The sequence below is a fragment of the Dromiciops gliroides genome, chromosome 1 (assembly GCF_019393635.1).
Source record: "Dromiciops gliroides isolate mDroGli1 chromosome 1, mDroGli1.pri, whole genome shotgun sequence".
NCBI classification, from domain to species: domain Eukaryota; kingdom Metazoa; phylum Chordata; class Mammalia; order Microbiotheria; family Microbiotheriidae; genus Dromiciops; species Dromiciops gliroides.
This window is the reverse complement of record NC_057861.1, coordinates 696624843-696650604: the sequence shown is the minus strand read 5'-3', so window position 1 is coordinate 696650604 and position 25762 is coordinate 696624843. Positions and strand designations below refer to the sequence as shown.

General features: G+C 36.2%; 1 protein-coding gene across 1 annotated transcript in view; it reads right to left on the bottom strand.

The window, feature by feature from the left end:
* FAM120A (family with sequence similarity 120A) overlaps positions 1-25762 on the bottom strand; it is a 156247-nt gene that overhangs the window by 28586 nt on the left and 101899 nt on the right. Inside the window, 2 exon segments of the mRNA XM_043984196.1 lie at positions 3858-3972; positions 19781-20030. Coding sequence (XP_043840131.1) covers positions 3858-3972; positions 19781-20030 — 365 coding nt within the window.

The following is a 25762-nucleotide window of genomic DNA, read 5'->3' as shown; positions in this document are numbered from 1 at the left end:
TATCACCAATGAAGAATCTAAACATAACTGTACTAATGCTTGAGAAGCCTACATGTCAAATGGTATGGAAACGAAACATTTTTCATATTAGCAAATAGGCATTTAATCAGTAATCACTTAATTACTTAATAATGTATTAATTTCATAGTACTGCATTAATAACTCACTTTTAATATATTTTATATGATATGTTTATAATTTTACATGTTAAAGTAGTTTTTAAAGTTTGTGATTTTTCTATCCTCTCCATATTGCACCTAAAATGAAATTGGTCAAGATTTTAAAGGCAAGATTAAGGGAAGATATTTCCCTTTCCTTTATGACAGAATCATAGATTTTGAGTTCTATGGGCCTTAAGGATCATCTACATTAAGCCTCACACTTTGCAGATAAGGAAGCTGTGGCCCAGAGCCTTTAGGTGACTTGTCCCAAGTTGCACAAGCATAAAGTCAGAATTTGAACTCAGGTCTTCTGAGTCCAGGACTCTTTCTACTCTACCATGCCAATTCTTCAAAATGAAATGAATGCCTACTGTTGGCTTGCCAGTAACCAAGGAACATCTCCTAAGAATAAAAAAGAAAATACTTAATAAAATCATTCATTGTTAGAACTATGAAAAGAAACTCCATTATTTATGGCAATGGATGACAAGAGCACATGAACAAAATGAAGTTCTAAAAAATCGATTTTATTGAATAGTTTCAGCTTCCACCAAACCCTTGACTGGAAGAACTAATGAGTTGTTAAAATCTCAGATAAGCAATGGAGGTGTTAACAAGCAGTAAAATGGTCATAAAGTTAAGACAACAATAATGGAGATAAACTGTGGGCAAAGAACAGGTTGGATAATGAACCCTTGAAAAACCAAGAGTTTATTAAATCATAAATTGTGAGCAGAAAATTATTTATAAGTTGTAGAAAACATCCTAACTACCTTAAAATGAGAAAAAAATTAAAATCTTTTAAAAGCATCAGATAAACCATTTTTAGAAGATCATTTTTCACCTGCCTTTTGGAATCTACAACTTCACTTAGACACATATGTAAATGAAAGCTATCCCTAGAGTAAAGTATTCAGCATTTTCATAGCTGAAGGTGCCTTTGATTTCCTCCTCACTTGGCATCTTCCATTTGGCAATCTTTTTGTTCCCCTATCCTATAGACATAGGCAATGTTTTTTGATAGCTTTCCCTACAAATAAAAAAAAGATATCAGCTTTGTGTACAAGTTGCACTCTCCAAGGAAAATAGGAATTTCCAAGGGAGCAAGACAAGTGAGAAAAAAAACTATGAGGAATGAGATTAATTATATTCAACATGTATCTTTCTTAAACCAGAATTCTGAGCCTGCAGATGAAGATATCAGGGGAATACTGCTCTAGTGCTAAGTTCTCCAAAGAAGTAAAATATTAACAAGGTTATCGTGTATGTCCATCCAGAAATGGAAAGATGGAATATAAGATGAACTACTGATAAAAACTTGATGGCAAATAAGGCTTAGTGGGCATACCTGATACCCGGTGATCTGATTTTCAGAACTGGAATGTCAATACTGATGTAAAAATCTATATAAGAGAAATAGGAAGTAGAGGTAGAGGGGTTGTACCACACTAGAATTAAAATATTTACAATACCACTGTCATGCAATATGAAAATGAAGGTGGGGAGGGGGAAATAATCTGGGTAGGAACACAAGGAATGAACAACTACAGTTAGCATCCGATTCAGACCAGGTGATACCAAAGAAAAGTCAAAGATAAAAGGTTCTTCTGTACAAAAACTTGTTCTACAAAATGAAGAAAATAATGAAACATTTTCTTTTTCAAGGGAGCTCAAACCTTTTAATTCATTAGTATAAGCCACTCCTGTGAAAAAACTTCCTCTACAAATGTGGACTGGCCTTTGCTCAGCAACTTCTAGCCTTAAAGGGTTGTCTGAGGAATAGGAGTTTCAGTGACTTGTCCAGGTTCACCCAGACAGGTGTGTCAGAGTGGAAACTTGAATTTAGGTGTTGAGGACAGCAAATCCAGCTCACCATCCAGAATGCTATATCTGACTTTATATTGGAGTTTGGGTTTCTATTTTGAAGACATCAGGAAGGCTACAAGTCACCTGAGCTGGAACAGAGTCTAGAGAGCAAGATGTTTCAACACCAAAATACTACATTTAAGAAACAGTGAGGAAAATTAAGAAACTTAGCTGAATCTCAAATAAGGGAGATAGAAGAACCTACAAAAGAAATTAAAAAGCCGAAGGGTTATACTTGGAAAAAATGCTTTACTGGAAAAGAATCCGGGGGAGGGGGAGAAATGCCAGTGTACATTCTTGAGCTGTGGCTCAGTGTTATAAAGGTAAAGGCATACTGTTTTCCTTCTAAGTTCCTTTAAGTCAGGGACTTATTCCTTTGTGTCGTTGTGTACTCTACACCCAGCACAGTGCCCAGCAGACACTTAAGTGCTTGTTATTGAAACTTTGCTTGGGAAAATACCAAAATAGGGGAAATGACAGGAAAAATAAGAAATAGTGGAAAAACTAAATAAGTTAAAAATATCAGAATGCTAAACTTTGTATTCATTCTCTTAAAAAAAAAAAACTGTTACAAGGGAAAGCTCTATGTATGTGGAGGGGAAAGAGATTATTTGGAAATGAATATAATGTTAAAAAGACATCATTTAAAATTTCTATATACATATGTAAGAAAAGGAAGATTTACTGAGAACTCTCAATAAAGACAGATTCAGAAAACAATTAAGATTTTGTCAGCAATAACTCAAATTAATATAGCGCTTTTAAAGTTTACAAAGAACTTTTCCTTGACAACTACCCCGTGATGAAGTTAAGCACAGCTAATGATAAATAATATACTGAAAAAAAATACACAAAGCATAGTGCTACTGTATTAAATAGTAGCAACTTGAGGAAATTTTGAGCAAAACAATGAAGGAGCAAAAGGAATTAGAATGAAAAGTTCCAAGGCATATAATGTTAAATAATAACCAAAGATCACAATGTTGAATCTTCCCTTCTCTTGGCCCCTGACTATCCCAGAACCCATCTACAACACACAAGTGGTAGGAAGCCCTGACACCACCATCAAGGGGCATCCTCTTCCTTTGTTTTTCCCTTTTCAAAAGGTACCTGAATGCTCCTACAATTTGAATGAGATTGATATCAACAATTACACTTCTCTGAAAACAATGGATAACTACAAAGCCTACCATCTGCCCTACCTACAAAATCTGTAATCCCCTGGCACTGTCATCTGATTTAATTATGTAATCTGAAGAACCCTAGGCCTTGCCATTGAAACCATAGGACTTCAGGTCTTTAAATCTGTCCTGCAGCTGAACTTCCTTTTATGTGCTGTCTCCCCCATTTAGTGTGTGAGCTCTTGAAGAGCAGGAACAGTCTCCATTTTTCCCATTTATATCCCCAACACTTAACACAGTGCTCAGCACTTAGTAAGTACTTTTAACAAAAGCTCATTTATTCATTCATTCATTCACTTGAATAGGAATAATGGAACAAGCCATGTAAAGGAAAATTCAGGCAAGATGGAGGGGAAGGAAGACTAAACTAGGCTTTGGAATGATCTCTTAAAAATAAAGCATTCAAATCCAATCTCCTATAGTGAAAAATCAACAAAAATGTTAAATATGGAAAAATTCAGAACGTAAGAAAGAAAGAATGTGTATTTCTAATTCAAGTGATAGGAATTCATAACTAGGAAGGAATACCTATGCAAGCCATCCACATTACAAGAATTATAGATTTGCTACAGAAATGATGTCCTCAGATGATCACATTGTAATAGAAAGAAAGGCCTCCCAAGACAATTACATTGGGTTTACTAATTACCTTGAGTTCCTGTAGCTGATCAGGCTCATAAAGTTTGGGAGACAATGCTTGAGCCAGGAAGGCATCAAGTTCCTGGCGACGAAGTATCCGTACTCCTGGCCACTGCACCATATACCTAGAATGGAATTAAGGTGACAAGAAATGGAACTGTTATTAAATATTTAGGATAAAATTTGAATAAAAACAATAACAAAAAACAACCCAAGCTTATTTTCAGAATAAATGCTGATGTGACATAAGGTAGACATATCTAGAAGGGTTTCTTACTAATCCATCTCTTAAAGTGATGCTATGAAATACTATCAACTTATGTTTTAGGATAATAAAAATAGCAACAAGTTATATTTACTCATCATTAGTATTCCTGTGACTTTGGACCCTTTTTCTTCACTGTTAAATGGTATTTTTCTTTCTTTTTTTTTTTTTAGGCAATGGGGGGTTAAGTGACTTGCCCACGGTCACACAGCTAGTAAGTGTCAAGTGTCTGAGGCCGGATTTGAACTTAGGTACTCCTGAATCCAGGGCCGGTGCTTTAACCACTGCACCATCTAGCTGCCCCTAAATGGTATTTTTCAAATCGCTAATGTGCAAAGTGAAAGCCATCAATTTACTGTGAATGATGTTATTTACTTTAGAGCATGAAAAAATTACAAAAGTAGACTTAAGCTTACCATAAATAAAGAACTTTAACAATTTGAGCTGTTCAAGAAGGTAATGGACTGCCTTGTGAAGTGGTACCTGTCAGTACTATTTAAGAAATATTTTCCATGGGAGAAATAGGACTAGATGGTCTCTCAAGGGCCTTCCAAACACTTAAATGTTTCCCTTACAATGCTAGTAAGTGGTAAAAATTAAGATGACATATTGACCAAGTACAGAGTTCCACAATCAACCATTTCTTTCCTAGCCACAGTTGGTAGATGACTAGAGACTGAAACTAATTTTTAGCACAATGTAATTAAGAAGGTAAATATGTCACAAAACATTGTGTTGCTGCTAAATCCTCCAACTTCACACACAATTTATTTGCTGATTCTCTTCGGGCTCAAGGCTCGTACACTAGGCTCTTCTCTTTCTACACAGGTTCTGAATGTCTTTTTTTGGTCTGGTTTGGCTTTAAACTCACAGCACAGTATTATTCTTTGCAATGAAGATTCATAAGCACACTATGGAGGTTCGAGTCCACCCGATATAGCACGTATAGAAAGAAGTGTAGCACGTCCTCTGAGAATCACTTCTCTAGACTAGGAGTAGCCAACTCAAATAGAAATGAGGGCCATGAAAATGTACATAAGGAGTCCTGTGGAGCACATATTAACTTAGAAAACCATATTATATTTTATATTTTACTGTATTTTGTTTGTTTGGGTAGATACTTCCCAATTACATTTTGATCTGGTTTGGCAGCACTCAGGAATGCTGTGGGCTGCATGTGGTCCATGGGCACTGTGTTTGACAGCTCTATCTTAAACCAATGCCTGGACAATCGACTCTTACAGAAGGGGTAAATTGGGTTTAGGGAAATACTGGGATCTGGGGGGAACCAACACTGGTTCTAGCACCCCAATCTAAAAGAGAGACAGCGAGTTTTTTGGGTAGTCCATTGCCTATACAGTATGAATTAAGGCAATGGTGTCATCAAGCTCAAATAGAAATGAATCCCATAAAAAAATAAAATGGGGCAGCTAGGTGGTGCAGTGGATAGAGCACCGGCCCTGGATTCAGGAGGACCTGAGTTCAAATCCGGCCTCAAACACTTGACACTTACTAGCTGTGTGACCCTGGGCAAGTCACTTAACCCCAATTACCTCACTTAGGAAAAAAAAAATGGATCCCAGTGGCTATATATTGACCTAAAACCCCACAAATTAACATTATGTTGTATTTATTTTGTTGGACATTTCCTGATTTTATATATATATATATATATATATATATATATTTTAATCTCATTTAGGTGGTACTGGGAGTCAGTCTGAGAGTTGGGCTGGGTTTGACACCTCTCACTCACTCCACTGACTCCCATGGTTTCAGTTTTTCTCTTTCAGCACATGACTAGATTCTACATGCTCCTCTTTTACTCAATAACTGTTTGCTAACCTTTTTGTCATCTCTCCTATAGATCAAATTATCACTCATATACACCCTGGCTCTCCATTCCCAAAGCCACTACCCTAGTTCAGGTCCTTCTCATATTTGCCTGACCTATTGCCACAGACTCCTGTTTGGGCTTCCGGCATCAAATTTCTTCAGTCTGTTTTTCCTCACAGTGATCAACACAACATCCTAAAAGTCTGACCATGTCATTAGTCAGAAAATTCTATGTGACTATTACTGCTATGATAAAATACAAACTCGTTTTTCTTTTAAAGCCCTTCACAATCTGGTCTCAATTCATATTTTCAAGCTTATTACATGTAATATTTCTCCACATTTGTTTTTATAAGATTTCTAGTTTCAAATATTTCTTCCTCCCTCCCCTCCTTCACCCCTCCCCAAGACAGCAAGCAATCTGATATAGGTTATATATGTACAATCACATTAAAACATTAAACCTATTTCTGCATTAGTCATGCTGTGAAAGAAGAATCAGAGCGAAAGGGAAAAACTTCAAAAAAGAAAAAAAAAAGAAATAGTATGATTCAATCTTCATCTAGATGCCACAGTTCTTTTTTTCTGGATTTGGAGAACATTTTCCATCATGAGTCCTTTGGAACTATCTTGGACCATTGTATTGCTGAGAAGAGTCAAGTCTATCACAGTTGATCAACACACAATGTTGTTGATAGTGTACACTGTTCTCCTGGTTCTGCTCATCTCACTCAGCATCAGTTCATGTAAGTGCTTCCAGATTTTTCTTAAATCCACCAACTCATCGTTTCTTACAGCACAATACTATTCCACACATGTAATATTTCTTTCACACACTTTACATTATAGGCAAACTGGTCAATTTCATCAAACATTTATTCTGTCTATGTTCCAGGAAAGAGGAATTCAAAGAAAAGAATGAACAATATCTGCCCTCAAAGAGTTTACATTCTATTGAAGGAAGGGAAGGAAATAATATCAACAAAGACAATTCAATACAAAATTATTTCTGGAGGTAGGGCATTGGCAACTGAAGTAAAGGGGTAGGGAAGAAGCAGGACAAGTATTCTGCTGGAGATGACATGTGAGCTGAGTTTCCAAGGAAGCAGAGGTATATAGGATTCCCTCAAGTCATTCCAGGAATGGGGGAAAAACTATGCAAAGATACAGAGATTAGGAAAGGAATATTGTCTATGGGGCATAGGAAGCAGGTCAATTTGGATAGAATAATGTGAAATCAACATGAAAACATAGGAAAGGGTTACATTTGTAAAATAGAAGAATTCATACTTTATCCTAGAGACAGTAAAAAGGCACTAGAGTTTCTTGAGAAGGAGTTAACAGGTGAGACCAAAGTTTTAAAACTATCACTGGCAATTTGTAGAATGTGTTAGAGTAGAGAGAGAATGGAAGCAGAGATCACTTAAGATGCTATTTCAGAAGCACCGGAGAGAGGCAAGAAGGGTTTGCACTAGGGGTAGTAGCTGTGAGTGAACAGAAAGTGAGTGATGTAAAAGATCCTGTAAAGTCAGACTCAGAAAGGATTGGAAACAGTGGCTAGATGTCTCAGAGATGAGCATCAGACTGAAATTGAGACTCTGAATGCAGGTGATAAGAAGGATGGATATACCCAAAAGGAAAAGACATGAATTCTATTTTGATCATGCTGAGTTGAAGTACTTAAGGAACATTAATTCAGAAGTGTTCAATGGGTGGCTGGTAATATGGGACTAGAGTTCAGGAGAGAATAAGATTGGATAAACAGATTTGGAAATCGTCAATATGGAGGTGGATTGTTAAAACACATGGGAGCTGATGAGGTCACTAAAAGCAAGTGCAGAAGAAGAAAAGCAGGCATAGGCTAGAATGCACAAGGAGGGAGTGGGACACGGATGGTGATTCAACAAAGGAGACTAAGAAAGAGGAGCCAAATACATAGGAAGAAAACCAGGTGAGAAGTGCCATAAAAATTTAAGGAGGGAAAGAAGAAAGTTATCAGTGTTAAATATTTCAGAGAATTCAACAAGGCAAAGTCCTGAAAAATAAGCTTTGAATACAATATTCCACCTACTGCCTCTGTACCTAGCACACATTCCCTCTTTGCCTCCTGGAATCCCTGGCACGCTTCAAGGCTTAGGTCTAATACTATCTTCTACAGAGGACATTTCCTGATGCCTTAGCTACTAGAGCCATGCCTCAAAGAACCTGCATGTGCCTTCGAAATGCTTCTGTATTTACTAAAATGTTTAAGTATTACAAACAGCTAGGTTGCACAGTGGATAGAGTACAGGGTCTGGAGTCAGGAAGACTTGGTCTCAGACACTTACTAGCTGTGTGACCCTGGGCAAGCCACTTAACCCTGTTTGCCTCAGTTTCCTCATCTGTAAAATAATCTGGAAAAGGAAATGGCAAACCACTCCAGTATCTCTGCCAAGAAAATCCCAAATGGGGTCATGAAGAGTTAGACACAACTGAAAAGACTGAACAACAAGTAGTAAGTATTGCTTCCCCTGACAAAACACAAGCTGACTGAGGATAGCAAATGCTGGTTTTATGTTTTTATCTCCAATGCCTAGCATTTACTAAGTGTTTTTTGATTGAATGATCTCTACTCCTTTCTTTTATAGAAACTGAAAAGTAATTGTATTACCATTTTTGATGATCAAAATTAACAGGCATTTATTGAGTACCATACGATGTAATGGGGAAAAAAAAAGAAAATAGGAAATTTCCAATAGTCCTTAATAATTCTGAAGAAAAGTTTCTAATTTCTGAATCGCTATGCCTATCTCTTAATCCTTCTCTATTCTTGAGAAAAAACAACATGCCCTGTATAATTTATCACTGGAATGAGGGCCAAGGACTAGTAAATGAACAGTACCTTCTTTATGTGTGCAAAGGTGACTATCTGAAAACAATAATTCTTGCTTTTTGTAGAAATGTACTTCATTTTTTAAAATTTGCCAGTAGCTTCTAATACATGTTGAGACCGAGACAAACTAGGAGAGCGTTCACTACCATGTTTTAGAGCTGGCAAGCTATCTAGTCTAACCCCCATTAATTTTGGGGGGGGTGAGGCAATGAGGGTTAAGTGACTTGCCCAGGGTCACAAAGCTAGTAGTATCATGTGTCTGAGGCCATATTTGAACTCAGGTCCTCCTGAATCCAGGGCCGGTACTTTATCTACTGTGCCACCTAGCCACCTCAAAATATGTTAATGGGGATCATATTTTAAAAATTTTATTTGGTTTTTGTTTGAGACGGGGGTAAGGAAATGGGGGTTAAGTGACTTGCCCAGGGTCACACAGCTACTGTCAAGTGTGTTAGGCTGGATTTGAACTCGGTCCTCTTGACTCCAGGGCTGGTCCTCTACCCACTGAGCCACCTAGCTGCCCCTCTCCATTAACTTCTGTAAATTTTATTTTCAGTTCTGAATTCTCGCCCTCTTAGCTCTTGATCACCCCACCCCCCCATCACCCACAGAGAAAGCATGAAAAATAAAAAATCTGCTGCATAGTCAAAATTCCTGCATTATCCATGGGGGGGGGGGGAGTTCCAATCTGTACTTTGAGTCCAAAGCTCACTACTACCTGGAGATGGAGAGCATGTTTAATCATGACTCTTCTGGAACTGTGGTTGGTCTACATTGTTTATCTTTATGATATTATTGCTAGGTGCAGCTTGGTGGTGCAGTGGATAAATCACTGGCCCTGGATCCAGGAGGACCTGAGTTCAAATCCAGCCTCAGACATTTGACACTAGCTGTGTGACCCTGGGCAAGTCACTTAACCCTCATTGCCCAGCAAAACCCCAAAAACAATTATTATTGCTACTGTATAAAATGTCCTGGGGTTCTGCTCATTTCCCTTTGCATCAATTCATACAAGTCTTCCCAGGTTTCTCTGAAACCATATCCTTTACCATTTCTTATAGCATAACACTATTCTACCATAGTTATAGACCATAATAACCTCTAGTCATTCTCTGGTTAAGGGGTATACTTTCAGTTTCCAGTTCTTTGCTGCCACAATAGGAACTATTAAAAATATTTTTGTACATATGGGTTCTTTTCCTCATTATTTGATCCCTTTGAAGTAATTACCCAGTATCGGTTTACTTTACTTTAAGGATGTTTCCAAATTACTTCCAGAATGGCTGGATCAATAAGTGGCTCTACCAACAGTGCACTGATGTACCTGTTTTCCCACAGTTCCTTTGGTATTTGTCATTTTCCTTGTCAACTCTGCAAATCTAAATGGTAAGACATGGTACCTCAGAGTTGTTTTAATGTGCAATTTATCTAATCATTAGTGATTTAGCTAACTGTTTTCTTTTTGGGGGGTGGTGGTGGTGGTGGTGAGGCAATTGGGGTTAAGTGACTTGCCCAGGGTCACACAGCTAGTGTCAAGGGTCTGAGTCTGGATTTGAATTCAGGTCCTCCTGAATCCAGGGCTGGTGTTCTATCCACTGTACCACCTAGCTGCCCCTTAGATAATTGTTTTCTTATTGCTATTTAAAGCCTGGATTACTTCTTCCCCATTCATATCCTTTGACCATCTATTGGGGAATAGCTCTTATTCTTTTAAGTTTAATTCACTTCTCTATATAATTTAGAAATAAGACCTTTATCCAGCAAAGTTGCTACAAAGATTCTGCAATTTCTTGCTTCTCTTCTAATCTGAGTTGCATTGGTTTTGTTTGTTCTGTGGCTTTTTAATTTTCTATACTCAAAATTGTCCATTTTACCTCCTAGGAACTTTGCTGTTTTTTGTTTGGTCATGAACTTGTCCCCTAACTATAGCTGAAAGGAAATTTCTTCCTTGTGTCTCTAATTTGTTTTTGATGTCAACCTGCATGTCTAAATCATGTATCCATATCTGGAGCTAGGTAATTGATATAAGATGTGGGTCTATGTGTAATTTTTGCCAAACTGCTTTCTGGTTTTCCATGAAGATTTTACTAAATGGTGAGGTCTTGTCCTAAGAGATGGGATCATAGGGTTTCTCAAACACTAAACTACTATTTTTATTTGCTTCCAGATATTATATACCCAATCTTATCAACTAACTTCTCTATTATTTTTTCTTTCTCTACCAAATAATTCTTTGCTAGTTTAATTGTAATGACATAGCAAATTTAGGCAGCACCGTCACTATTGTTACATTAGCTTGGCTGACTCATGAACAATTAGTATGTCTCCAATTATTCAGGTGCCTTTTTTGAGAAAAGTGTTCTGTAACTGTGTTTCTATACTGCCTGTGTGTATTTAAGAGGTCAACTCCCAACCATTTTATAATGCTTCTAGTTATTTTAAATGGGATTTCTATTTCAATCTCTTCTTGTTGGATTTTGTTGGCAATATACAGAAATGTAGATGATTTGTATGCATTTACTTTATATATCCTGAAATTTTGCTAGTTATTGTTTTTTTTGGGTTCAAGAAAACTATAATATGACCTGTAGAAATGCTTATGCTTATTCCTTCAATTTTATTTTCTTGTTTTATTACTATACCTAGCATTTCTAACACTATATTGAATAGTAATGTTTGTAATGCATACCCTTGCTTTTATCTCTGATCTTATTTAAAAGTACTCTAATTCAAGCCCATTACAGATAACTGTGGTTCTTGGTTTTAGATACTACTTTGTGATTATGGAAAGCTCTGTTAATTCTTATGCATTGTAACCCCTTAAACAAGAATAGTTAGGGTAGTTGGGTGGTGCAGTGGATAAAGCACTGGGTTTGAAATCAGAAAGACCCATCATCTTCATGAGTTCAAATCATCTTGGGCACTTCCTAGCTATGTGATCCTGGGCAAGTCCCTTAATACTGTTTGCCTCAATTCCTCATCTGTCAAATAACCTGGAGAAAGAAGTGGCAATTTGCTCCAGTATCTTTTCCAAGAAAACTCCAAATGAAGTCATGAAGAGTTGGGCACAACTAAAAAACAACAAAATAGGAATAGGTGTTGTATCTTGTCAAAAGGTTTTTCTGCATCTACTGAAATAATCATATGGCTTTTAAAATTAATATGGTCAAATGCATTTATAATTTTCCTAATACCAATTTTTCTAGGATAGAATTATATAAGCATTTTACTGCTTTTCTATTGTTAATCTGGACAATTTATATGTTTGTAAATATTCATTTACATTGTCAGTCTTTTTAGCATATAGTTGGGCAAAATAGTTATTAATAATTTATTTTTTCTTCATTGGTTATTTCACCTTTTTGATTTTTGAGATTGGCAATTTCATTTTCTTTCCTTTTAAAAATTGAGTTTGCTGGGGCAGCTAGATGGTGCAGTGGATAGAGCACCGGCCCTGGAGTCAGGAGTACCTGAGTTCAAATCCGGCCTCAGACACTTAACACTTACTAGCTGTGTGACCCTGGGCAAGTCACTTAACCCCAATTGCCTGACTAAAAAAAAAAAAAAGAGTTTGCTAATGATTTATCTATTTTATGTTTTGGGTTTTTTAAACTCATGGATTTATCAGTTCAAATAGTTTGCTGCTTTAAATTTTGTTAGTTTTTTCTGATTTTCAGTATTTCTGTTTTGGTATTTGTAGATTTTTAATGTGTTGGTTTCTTTTTTAGTTGCATAACTATTTCATTTGTCTGTTCTTTTCGCTCTTTGAATCATGACGGTGTTTATAGATATAAATCTTCCTTTAAGTACTTCTTTGGCTATATCCCCCCCAAATTTTAGTACTGCTGCCATTCTCCACCGGCACAATGGATAGAGCACTGGGCCTGGAATCAGGGAGACCCAAGTTCAAATTCTGCTACAGATACTAGCTAAGTGAGCCTGGGCAAGTCACTTAACTTCTGCTATGCACTATTTCCTAAGGTATAAAATGGGGGTAGTAATGACACCTACCTCCCAAGGTTGTTGTGGGAAATCAGACGAAATGATATTTGTAAAGCACTTAGCACATAGTAGGTATTATATAAATGCTTATTCTCTTCCCCCATTTTAAAAGAAATTATCACTTCCATGATTTGTTCTTTGACCCATCACTTCATAATAAAGTTATTTCACTTTATTTTTTAATCCTTGCTTCCAAGACCTTTAATTTAATGCAATTTCTACTGCACTAGAGTCAGTAAAAGATACATTTCATGTTTCTGTTTTTCTGTATTTGTTTGTAATGTTTTTATGCCTTACTAGATGATCAATTTTTGTAAAGCTATTCATATGTAGTTAAGTTTAGGTATATTCCTCCCCCCCATTCAGTATAATCTAGAGATCATATCATATCATATCATAACTTTGCTAAAATTCCATTCAGGACCTTCATTTCTTTTGTTTATTTTTTGGTTATATTTAGCTAGGTCTGAGTGGGGGCAAACTGGTGTTCCTCCACTGTTATAGTTGTACTATTTCTTCCTATAACTCATTTGACTTTTCCTTTAAGAATTTAGATGCTATGTCTTTTGATGCACATGTTTAATACTGATATTAATTTGCTGTCAAAGCTGCCTTTTGTCAAAATGTAGTTTTCCTGTTTATCACTTGTAATTGGGTCTATCTCTGCTATTGCTTTTTCTGGGAGCATGATTGCTAACCCAATCTTTTTAGCTTCAGTTGAAGCTTAACAGATTCTACTCCAGTCATCTTCCTCATCAACAACTTATTATAGGATTCTGGTTTCTAATCCATTCTGCTATTCTTTTCTGTTTTATGAGTGAATTAATGCCATTCATCTTCAGTTTTGAGTGCTGAATATTTCTATCCATCCTATGTTTAAATACTTTCATTGTTTTCCCCCAACCCCTCTTTAAGAGTTTGTTTTGCTGCTGGCTAATGCCTCCCTTAATCTACCTTCCCTTTTATTCCTTCTTTCTTTTAGCCCCTTTCCTTCCTGATCCCCAATAAGATAAAATGTATCTGTTGTCTAATTCTTCTCTATTTTTTCTCTCCTTTGACTAATTCAGATGAGAGTGAGGTTCAAGTGTCACTCAATCCCTAGCCCCCCACTCCCTTCTCACTGTGTAGAATTTGACTTGCATATCTCATTTATGAGATGATTTTCCCCATTATTTGCCTCCCTTCCCCTCAGTCCCAGTATATGTAGTCCTCTTTTCACATCCTTTCAATTCCTATTTCAAGATCATCAAAACAATAAAATCCTCAATGAGCCCTGATAAGAAAGTTCTAAAGGGCTACATATATCATCTCCCCATATCAGAATACAGTCTAACCTTGTTTGGTCCCTTACAATTGTTCACTCATGTTTAACTTTTTATGCTTCTCTTGACTCTGGTTATGTCAGATTTTCTACCCAGCTATGGTCTTTTCATCAAGAAGGCTTAGAATTCTTCATTTCATTAAAGATCTAGGATTATACTCAATTTTGCTTGGTAAGTTATACCTGCCTATAAGTCTAGAACTTTTGCCTTCTAGAATATCATATCCCAACCTCTGTGTACCTTTAAAGTTGCGATCACTAAAACATGTATAATTCCAGCTGTGGCTCCTTGGTAATTGTTTCTTCCTTGTGACTTTCAGTATTGGTCTTCCTTCTCTCCCCAACCCTCCCACCCTGATCTAGGAGCTCTGGATTTTGGCTATGATATTCCTGGGGATTTTCATTTTGGAATTTCTTTTAGGAGATGACTGGTCAATTCTTTCAATTTTGACCTTGCCCTCTGTTCAAAGAGATCTCAGCAGTGTTCTTTAATGATTTCATGAACCATCTAGACCTTTAAAAATTTTTTTTGGTCATGGCTTTCAGGTAGTCCACTAATTCTTAAATTACCTTTCCTTGATCTGTCTTCTAGGTTACTTGTTTTAACTATGAGATATTTTATATATTCTTCTATTTTTTTTAGTTGTTTGTCTTTGAATAGTTCTTGATATCTCTTCTATTTCTTCAGTTCTAATTTTCAAGGTACTGTTTTCTTGGATGAGGCTTTGTACCTCTTGTTTCCAGTTGTTAATTTTCTTTTCATACCTTTCTTCCATAGCTATCATTTCTTTCCCCATTTCCCCTCTACCATTCTCATGATTTTCTAAATAAATTTTGTCTTTTTTTTTTAATTCTTGACTGTGTCCAAGCTGTATTTTCTCTTTGAGGCTTTGCTTATAGATGTTTTCCAGTAATTTTCTTCTTCTGAGTCTGTATTTTGACCATCACCATTGTGATAATAGCTCTTTATTGTAGGATTCTTTGTTTGCTCAATTTTCCAATCCACTTCTTGATTCTGGACTTTATGTTAGTGCTGGGCTCTTGAATACTTCTGTGGAAAATGTGTGGTCTGAGTTTCTGTCCTGTTTTGCAATCCTGCTGCTTTAACAGCTTAGGCGTGGGGTGGGGGTGGTGCTTTCAGTGCTTCCAAAGTAATGAGATCTGGGGCAAAGTCTGTTCACTGTCCTGGTCTAAGCTCAGCAAGTCTCTGATGCAGGTTTGGGTCTGTTGGTTTGTCCCTGGCTGGAATTTTCAGTAAACCACTGATTGATTCAGCCATTAGAGGTGCACAGAGAGACTCTGTAGATCCAGAGCAACTGAACTGCCAGCTCCTCTCTGGACTGGGACTCTTGCTTTGGCTATTACATTGCAGGACTCCAAGCTGGATGAGAGGCTAGGACTGAGTCCCTGACTCTGCTCCTGGGATCACAGCCACAAAACTATTCTGCTTCTGTAATTATTCTTTCCTCAGCATGCAGCCAGGGCCTGGTACCTAAAGCTCCTCTCCATCATGTTCATATGCAAATCCCTCCTTAGTCAAACCTGAAACTGGTAATAAGCAACAAAGCTGCCACATGGCACCCATTTCTACACCTTGCACTAGTTCAGGGATTCTCTGGGATCTTTTCCTATAACATGCTTCTCTTGGCTCTTTTAGTCCCAAGATGCTAGAATGCTCCATATGTAGTAAGCTCCTGGCCAGATATTATCTATCATGTCATGTCCTAAGACCATCTTGGTCTAGAAAAATGACTCATTGTGACTTTTTCTTAGATTTCCCAATCAGAATTTGATCTGGGGGGCAGCTAGGTGGCACAGTGGATAGAGCACCAGCCCTGGATTCAGGAGGACCTGAGTTCAAACCCAGTCTCAGACACTTGACACTTACTAGCTGTGTAACACTGGGCAAGTCACTTAACCCCCATTGCCCCCCCAAAAAAACAAAAACAAAAACAAAACAGAATTTGGTCTGGTATGTTTTTGAGATCTTTGCAGAGGAGTAACTAGGCTATAATACTTTTTTGCTACTCTAGCACTATAACCTTCCCTCCAGTCCCTTTTTCCCTATGAAGAAATTGAACCTGATTTTGATGTCAAGTCCAGTGTTCTTTGCACCAACCACTAGTGCTACCACTCTTCAACTAAGTTATTGGTGCATTGAAGTACTGTCTACAGTAAATGTCTTCTGAAATGATCATTAGCTTTCTAGTCTTTTACTTTATAACCCTCCAAAAAGAGCAATTTTTTCACCCACGTGATTCCTGGCATATAGATTTTCCACTTTTAATTTCAAACCAGTTTATTTCCCAGGGAACTGTGAAAATTTTGCGTATGTATGAAAGAACACTTTTCAGAAATCTATTTAAAATCTCAGAATTTATCTATAAACTTTTTTTGTTAAAGGCATCAGCATTCTTCAACCTTCAGATTCAAACTATATACACATATTTAATACAGCCCAATCATCCTTTGTTCCTACAACCTTAATTCCTTTGAAACTACTTCGAAATAATACTTTCCCCACCATTGCTAGGGCCCTTAATATTCTAATTTGAGTCTTCTTAACTCTCATTCTAGATTAATGCACTAACTTTCTAACTGGTTTTTCTGTCTCCCATTGTGCTCCCTTATAATTCATCTTCTGTTACTTTGTCACCTATATTTTTTTCTAAAATGACAAATAATCTTGGAATACTTCTGAATTTTGAAAAAAAAATCACATAAAAAGACATTAACTTTTTTATTTTCTAAATGGTCAACTAATTTTCTGATAGTATCAAAACATTACAAATAAGATGAAAATATACAACTGCAGGCCAGACTAAAGGTCCACTTCAATCCTTCATTTTGATATGGAGGTAACTCTGGATTCTTGAAGGTTCTGCTGTGTGTAAGTTCTGTTAAATCTTAACAAGCAGGAAAGGTTCTCAGTATGAGCTAGCAATGGACTTTGTATCTTGATATACAAGGAACCGCTTAGCTAATTTTGGAGAAACTCATGACCTGAAGGTTGACTACCAAGAGAATAAGTAGGTGTTTTTTTTAAATGCCAGTAGAGAGAGAGAATACAGATTCTTTTTTTCAAGTACTGAAGAAGTCTTAGCTAGATTATAACCCTTTGGAGAACAAGGTCTGTCTTATTTATCTTTTTATTTCTATTACTATGTTTCACACATAGTAGGTGCCTGATAAATACTGAAAGATTAAGAAAAAATTTTCAACAGATCAGAATTATTTTTGCTACGCTTTAAAAAGGAAAAGCACACACTGAATGAAAGCTGCACCCAGTAACTTCAACACCCCCCCAAAACCCCAAGAAACCTTTATTAAAATATGGGCAATGAATCAACAAATATTTATTAAGCTTTTATTATATGCCAGGCACTGTGCTTATCTTCTATACTTTTGGTATCGAAAATACTTTGCAACAAGGACAGAATTGCCCTACAAAGACCCTGAACCTAAATCTTTAAAGAATAATCCAGCTATAGTCAAAATATAATATTTTAAGGGAGCAAAATAAAGTGATGTATTTCACTACAATTTGTGCAAATTCACTTGAAAAAGAATAGTCCCTTGTCTTCTAACTCATTTCCTACTGACTTCTGAACATTCTTGAAATCTGGTCTCCATTTCCCCTGTTCTATATAGAGTGAGCAATCACCAAATCCAACAACCTTTCTCACTTTAGTCTACTCACCATTTCAGTAGCATCTGACACTACTAAAGAACCTTTGCAAGTCTCCTTCCGGGGCATCTGTGACAGCATACAGTCTGCTGAATCTTCCTTTTTTTTAAAAAAAAAAAAAAACCCTTCTAAAACCTACCCATTAGACAATTCCCCAAGGTGTGGTTATATCTTTAATTCATTCACAACGTTTCAACTACTACTTCATGTCACTTTTTTCTATAGCTTTATCTTTAGTTAGAGCTTATTTCCTGAGCTATAGACATACTTCAAACTAGATGCTTGTAGACATCATCAATTCAACATATTCAAAACTGAAATCGTGTAATCTCCAAATATTCTCCTGCCTTATCCATTTCTCTTAAAGTTATCTTCATTCTTCCTGTTTTTCAGCCACGTTTGACTTCTCTCTTCTCCTTTGTTCCTAACATCTAGTCAATCCTCAAATAATGTTGATTTTACCATTACAATCTATTGCATGTTGCCGTTCTTCCCCCATTTCTACTTCCAACATGGTAAATCCATCCTATATCCTATTAAGAGATTAACTTTAAACCAGAACTCTAATCATATTATACCCCTCATATTTTCAGTTACTTTCTACTGACTCCTTAGTAAACTCCAAAGTTCACATACAAAGCCTTCAACTTACTTTTCATTCTCATCTCCCATTATTATCCCTCATACCATCAGAGAATCTAGGCAAACTGACCACACAAAACAGATTATGGTACTTTTCCAGGTGCATTTCTTTCCTCCTACTTCCCATTACTTTCATCAGCTGAAATATTATTTAACTCACCAGGATCTAGCTCAAACACTATTTCCTCCATGACGTTTTCTTTTGTCTGTCTCTTTGCCCCGCTAACTCAAAAGCTGGACATGCTTATTATTTCTCTAAAATCTTACAGCACTTCGGTCATTAAGCACAGTTGTATAGCTCTGGAGATGAGACAGATGTCATCTCACAGATAAGGATCCTAAGACTCTGAAAGGTCAGGAGCCTTCTTCAACTACAGAGCTAATGAACAATATCAACGAGGTATCCTGCCTCTGAATTTCACCAATGTTTATTAAGCATCTACTACATGTCGGACACTGTCAGGTACTAGGGACACACAAACTAAAAAAAACAGCCCCTGTCCTCAGAGAACTTACATTTAAGGGAGTGTGCACACAAATTCATGCAACAGCAACTCTCATGATGATGACAGAAGGCAGAATGCAAAAAGAGTTTTTAAAACGCATCCTCTGTGCTCAGGATTACAGATGTGGAGCTCAAAGCTTTATTTTCTATCATATGTATCTGTATGAATCATTTTTCTAGCTACATTGTAAGCTTATATCAGTTGGTGTCAATTTAACAAATGTTTGCACTTATGTGTAAAACGGTTTTCAAGGTTATAAAGGTGAAAAATGACAGTTACAGGTTTGTAGCTTTAGACCTGGAAGAGAGTATGAATGTCCCACATTTTACAGTCAAGGCTTGAAGGTTACGAATTACTTACTTGCTCCAGATACTAAGAAGCAGAGCCACGCAGGCTCTAAGGTCAGTATTTTCTCCATTAGTTTAAGCAGTATCAAGGAGCCTAATGTTTAAATAAGAGGGACAGGACGTGTAGACGAATACGGAAAATACAAGGGAGAAATATGACAAGGGCAAAGGCCCTGGCAAAGTGCTAGTAAACACGAGGAGGAAATGAATACTTTTACCAGAGTCAAGGGAGAAAGGATCGATGAAAGTTTCATGTAAAAATTAAGCTTCAAAGAGAGCTAGAGGAAATCTTGCCATTAGGGCCCATCATAGCCCCTTATACATAGCAGACACCCCAAGGTTTGTTCAATTAATGAAAATAACATTGTCTAAGTTTTGTGGTTCACTGAAGTTTTACTTTAGTGCTAATTCACATTTAACTTAACTGCAATAAAGTGAGTGATAAAATACTAACCGTAATACACAGCAGAGCACCATAAGGTGAGTGGGCACATTAGTTGGATTGAGCATTGCTGGTGTATCTGATCTCATACAGGCCAAAAATGCTCTCATTCTTCTATTCTTATCTTCCACTGCTTTCCCCAGCCATAGTTTCTTTAGGTTGGGACAGGTCCATTCCCTGAATGCCAGTGCTTCCACCAGTTCTGGTGTTTGAGGAGATTTTCCTTTGTAGGCAGCCCATTCTTTAATTATCACTGGCGAAACTAGAGGAAAGAAAAAAGTATAGAAAAGCCTCTTATAGTGTCTGTTTTGTGTACTTGAAATCTTAGCACACAAAAACCAATAATCATTCTTAGACACTTTAAATCCTGTTAGTGACAGGAAAACGAAGTTCCAAAAAAATTCTAAGTACTTTTTTTGCATCTTGAATAATAAATCACCTAGAGAATATTGGCAAAGAAGTACATATTGAACAATTAGAGGAGATACAAATTCCTTTTCAATGAAACTATACAACGATTTCTCCTCCAAACACCTGCTAAGGACAAGAAACAACCCAACTGACTTCTTGGTTATAGAATTTATGTACTTCAGTTTATAAAGCATAACAAAATCACTACACCCATGAGGAAAAGCTATTATTAATTTACAAGGTTTAATTTCTCTCTTTTTATATTGCTGCAATATATATGTAGTATAATTTCCTTCCATTCCCCTTTTATCTAAGAATCTCTAAGTTTACAGACATATAATTATTAGTGTCCTATTTTAAAGAATGGCAAGTAATAATAATTGAGCAACTGGCTCAAAACCACATAACAATACAACTAGGTATAAAACTCAAGAATCTGAAATTTGAAACCAAAAAGGAACACATTAAGATAAATTATTTTCAGTATACAAAATAAATTATTGTAACATTTTTTTACTTTAAAAAGAAAAAAGTTTTGTGTTGACATAAAACAAGAACATAGGCTATATACCTACACATTTTTTAAAAGGGTGGAAGATATTAGCTACAATAAATAACTTATATAAAAACCATACACACACACATTTCCCAACTTCCAAATTATGCACAGATCTATGTTAGGCAAATTATAGTACAATTAATCCATATCATCTGGAAGCAAATTAAATCCTCAACAACTTGTGTTAATTTAAACATGTTTAAAAAAAAAATCACAAAACCACCCAACAAAAGATATAAGCAACTTGTTTTAATGGTATAAATAGCAAGGGGACTTTTGAGCCTAACATAGACCAAGCCAATATACAAAAGTACTGGAGTTGGCCATCATATATTGAACATAACATCTCAGGCTGAAGAGAAAATATAGCATAAGTAGGCACTTAATAAATACTTGATTGGCTTACACTATAAATCCTAATTTTAACATCAATACATCCTATCAAAGTAATAATCACAATCCTGTGTTGGGGATTTCCTAAAGCAAGGCACCACTATATTAATAGATGAATTATACCAAATAAAGCATTCTGAAACATCGAGACTTTGGTAAAGGAACTAACGAATGACTGTTCAATTACTAGCTTAGATACAGGTGTGCAACATGATAATCTTTCATAAAATGCAGTGGAAAAGAGTTAGACTTGACACCAAAGTATGTCAGCAGCAGAAAAAAATAAAAATACACATAGTAAGTCTTTAAATCAGGCTTTTTCAAAGATTGAAGTAACTACAGTAACAGTCATATAAATATATCGCAAGAAGAATATAGCTTAATCTTATGTCATTCCATTTTCTGATGATTAATCAACATTAGCTACCATTTCATTTAAAACTGATGTTTTTAATGACTGTACTAGACAAAACATAAAAAGAAATATTTCTGTCTTTTGCTACTGTTATCACTTGAAGTTTCTTTTATCTTTTGAAATTTTTTTAATATAGTAACTTAAGAAACAGTTTATTCAGATATAAGGGTTTGTGAGCTACATCAGTATAGAGAGTAATTATATTGATAAAATTATAGATCTTTGAGATATACAAATATGTATGTTTTAGAAGAATTTTGAAAGAAAAATTTTAAATATTTCACATCTTGTCAGTATGTGTGGATGTCTCTATATACATGTATATAGGCATAGTTGTAAGTATTATCAATATTCAGTAGAGCCACATACAAACTAAGAAAAAAAATACACAACTTGTTCCTGCCCTTAGGCTCACAATCTAAAATTATTTAGGCTTTCTAAACTACAATCAGAAAATCAGGTTGTCCATTTTTCTGAGCCAGGTACTACATTATGTTCAAAAATATCAATCTAAGTAGTATCTCCTAAATACAGAATATTGACCATATTTCTATCAGTCTTTAAAAAATGTCATCATTACATATGGCAAATAAAGCAGTTTGTATTAAACTTCATCAGATTTTTTATATAAAGGAGGACTAATTTTTCTAGGAATGTACTTGTTTCTATGTTGCAGGATACAAGCAGACTAACTTATATGCCTTTATCCTTGATTTGTGGATTAACACATACCAGATTTTTTTTTAATACTATAGTTCAGAACAAGTATGATACAGATCATATCAATAACCGAGGAGGCTGTTAACATTTACAATGACTTTAAAACTCAAATCACCCTGCTGTGCTTTTCTGAGGAAACAAAAACTCTTATTTGATCCATTATTATTTAAAGTACATCATTAATTGCTTTCTATCAGTTATTCTTGTCCTTCCCACCTACTTATTATTTCCCACCTGGGTTTACTATAGTCAGATGACAAATTAATGAATAATTCATTCAAATATAGTGAGAAAATAATTGCTAAACTGCCCTTTTGAATGACTATTAGAATACTTTTAAGAAATCTGGCTTATTCTTAGTGTAGTATAAAAATTGATTTTATTTCTGTAATTTAATGCAAAGTCCTTTTTGAATCACTTCAGTCTTTTTTTTTTTTTAAGAGAGGCAATCGGGGTTAAGTGACTTGCCCAGGGTCACACAGCTAGTGTTAAGTGTCTGAGGCTGGATTTGAACTCAGGTACTCCTGACTCCAGGGCCAGTGCTCTATCCACTGCACAACCTAGCTGCCCCTCACTTCGGTCTTTATGGGTTTTCTCTGGTTCTCAAAGGCAAGCCCTGAGATGGCTGAGTTGGAGGTCTTTTTCATGGTCCTGGGATGTCCAAGAGTTTAAGTTAACTGGCAGAGGACTATGAATTGATAAGTTCTGCAACATTTGGTAACATCAAATTCACGTATCTTTACTTAATATTTTGTCAGTATAATCTTAATGGTTTCCAGCTTTATAACTCAAACACCATGACAGTATTGTAAGGGACACTCCAGTCAAAATTTCTTCAGTAGTAATACACATAGAATTTTGAATTCCAACCCCACCTGCCAAGTAGTACGTATTTTATACATTAAATGGTTACTGGAGAATTTTCTTAAGACTAATAAAAAATGCATATTAAAATGCTCTTAAGCAGCTGCCAATATTATTGAATTTTATTTCTTTTCTTTTGACAAACCATCACTTAAACATGACCAAAAAAAGTAAGCTATTTTTAAAGCTCTCGAAGGAAAAATTTTCAACTTAACTACTTCTAACCCTCAACAGTCCTTAACATTAGTTTATAATTGTAGGCTTTCTTAGCCTCAAGTCCTCATGTTGTATATTAGGTTGCTCTCCCCCCTCCTTTTCAGTAGAAATGATTAATCACAGTATTGCTCTTTTTTGGGGAGTGGGCAATGAGGGTTAAGTGACTTGCCCAGGGTCACACAGCTAGTAAGTGTCAAGTGTCTGAGGCTGTATTTGAACTCAGGTTCTCCTGAATCCAGGACGGGTGTTTTATCCTCTGTGCCACCTAGCTGCCCTCTAGTATTGCTTCTTTTTAAAGGGAAAAAAGATAACAGCCCTGTGATTACAAACTCCCTCTGCATGTCAACACCTTTTTTGCAATTCATAATTTCAACTAGTTGCCTACAGCTGAGATGTAGTGACATGTCTGATGAACCAATATGTATCAGGTAGGACTTGGAACCTAGGACTTTCTGGATTTCTGACTGAATCCAGCTCTCTATTTAGTACATCATGTCACTTCTCTTCTTATACCTTATTTCTCTTTCCTTTCTGATCCCCACCCCCCCAATAACATTAATAAACAAGGACCTATGATTCCTGGGTACGGGAATTCCCTCCATCGGTGTAACCCTGATATAACCTAAAGTCAGAGTTGACTAAAAGCTCAAATAAGTGATTTGCACCCAGTCACAGTAACTAGTAACCTTCATAGGCAGGATTTGGTTGCAGATTTTTCTGAATCCACTGTCCACTATATTTTACTGCCCCTCAAAATTAAAACAAAACAAAAAACAGAAACACACACATTCTGAATACATTCATCTCAGATAGAAGGAACGGTGTGGGAAAAGAGCATTAACCTGATCAGGGACCAATAGTCTGGTCTCAATACCATTACTAATCTCCTGGGGTTTTGATTATCTACAAAATGAGATAGCTGGACTGTCAGCTCTTTATCCCAACATTCTATGACTCTGTGTCTACTGACATTTGAAGAATAACAGAACTTTTAAAAAAAATGCTATTTTTCAGTTTATTCACAGTGGCAGACATATGGTCTGAGCTTAAAATTAGTTTCAAAAACTTAATCCTTGTATGTGCAAAATCGAAGTCTATTAAAAAAACAAAATAAAAATAAGGGAACTTGGTTACCAAGAACTGATAAAGTTCAAAGGCTGCTTTTCTGGGTAGAGGCAGGACTTACTGAATTGAATACTGTTGTTCCCACATCAATGGCTTTGGTCACTGATGCTGCAGGAGCCTCAAAAGATAAATGTGAGTATTCTACATTCTCTATCTATTTGTTCTAAATATCCGGGCCACTGAATTTCCCTAAGTACCATGTAGTAAGTCATGTTTTACACTACAAACAAAATTCAGATTCAAATTTTTATTTATAATTTCCATGATCTTTTATCGCACGTAAGTTAAAAGCATTTCTCTTCCCTGTCAAACATTCCTGACAAGAATTTTATAAACCTGTCTTCAAGATAACATTTGTGGAGCAGCTAGGTGGCACAGTGGTTATAGCACCAACCCTAGATTGAGGAGGACCTGAGTTCAAATCTGGTCTCAGACACTTAACATGTACTAGCTGTGTGACCCTGGGCAAGTCACTTAACCCTAATTGCCTCACCCCCCCCCCAAATCGGTTCAAATTATTTTTAGCACAGGACAAAGAGTGACTATATCCCTGTAATTTAATGCAGATTCCTTAGTTCATTTTTAATCTCCATTAGGTCCATAATGACCTAATAGGAGAAATAAGTGGTTAAATTTCATTTCTAAATCTTTCTGCCTCTTACAGCCAGTAGACAGAAAAACAGTCGAAAAAAACAGGCTGAGCTTTATTTAAGTAAATGAGTACTTTGTAAATTTCCAAACTTCAGTGGAAGGTAAAGCACAGTGGCTGGCTAGTGAAAAAAGTACAGGCACTGGCCCCAAATGTGGGTTTGAGTGGGAGCTCATGAGGCCTCTCTTTGACTGCTGGAGCCAGGCAGCACTTTACTCCTCACTTACACTGCCTGCCTCCAAGAACCAAGTGCTCCATAAACTTGAAGGGCATAAAACATGAATGTGGATTTTTACCACAAATGGGATCCCACACAGTCTGTTTCCTGATGCTTAGAGACTTCAGCTAGTGCAATTGCCCAAATATGACATTGATCTACTAGATAAGCAAGGTGAACCCATACCCTTCTCTCCAAATTCCACTGGTAAATATCATACATTTAAGTTCAACCTTTTGGCTTTAGATTGAACTTATCCTCATCATAAATGATAACAGGATATCTTGTATAATACAAGGTTTTTATAACACTTTTTTCCTCACTCATATTATTCCTAGAATGAAAATCACAAAAGAAAATCAGTACGTAAAATCTCTGAAGGAAGTAATGATCCAAAATCTTAATAGCAAATGACTTCTAACACA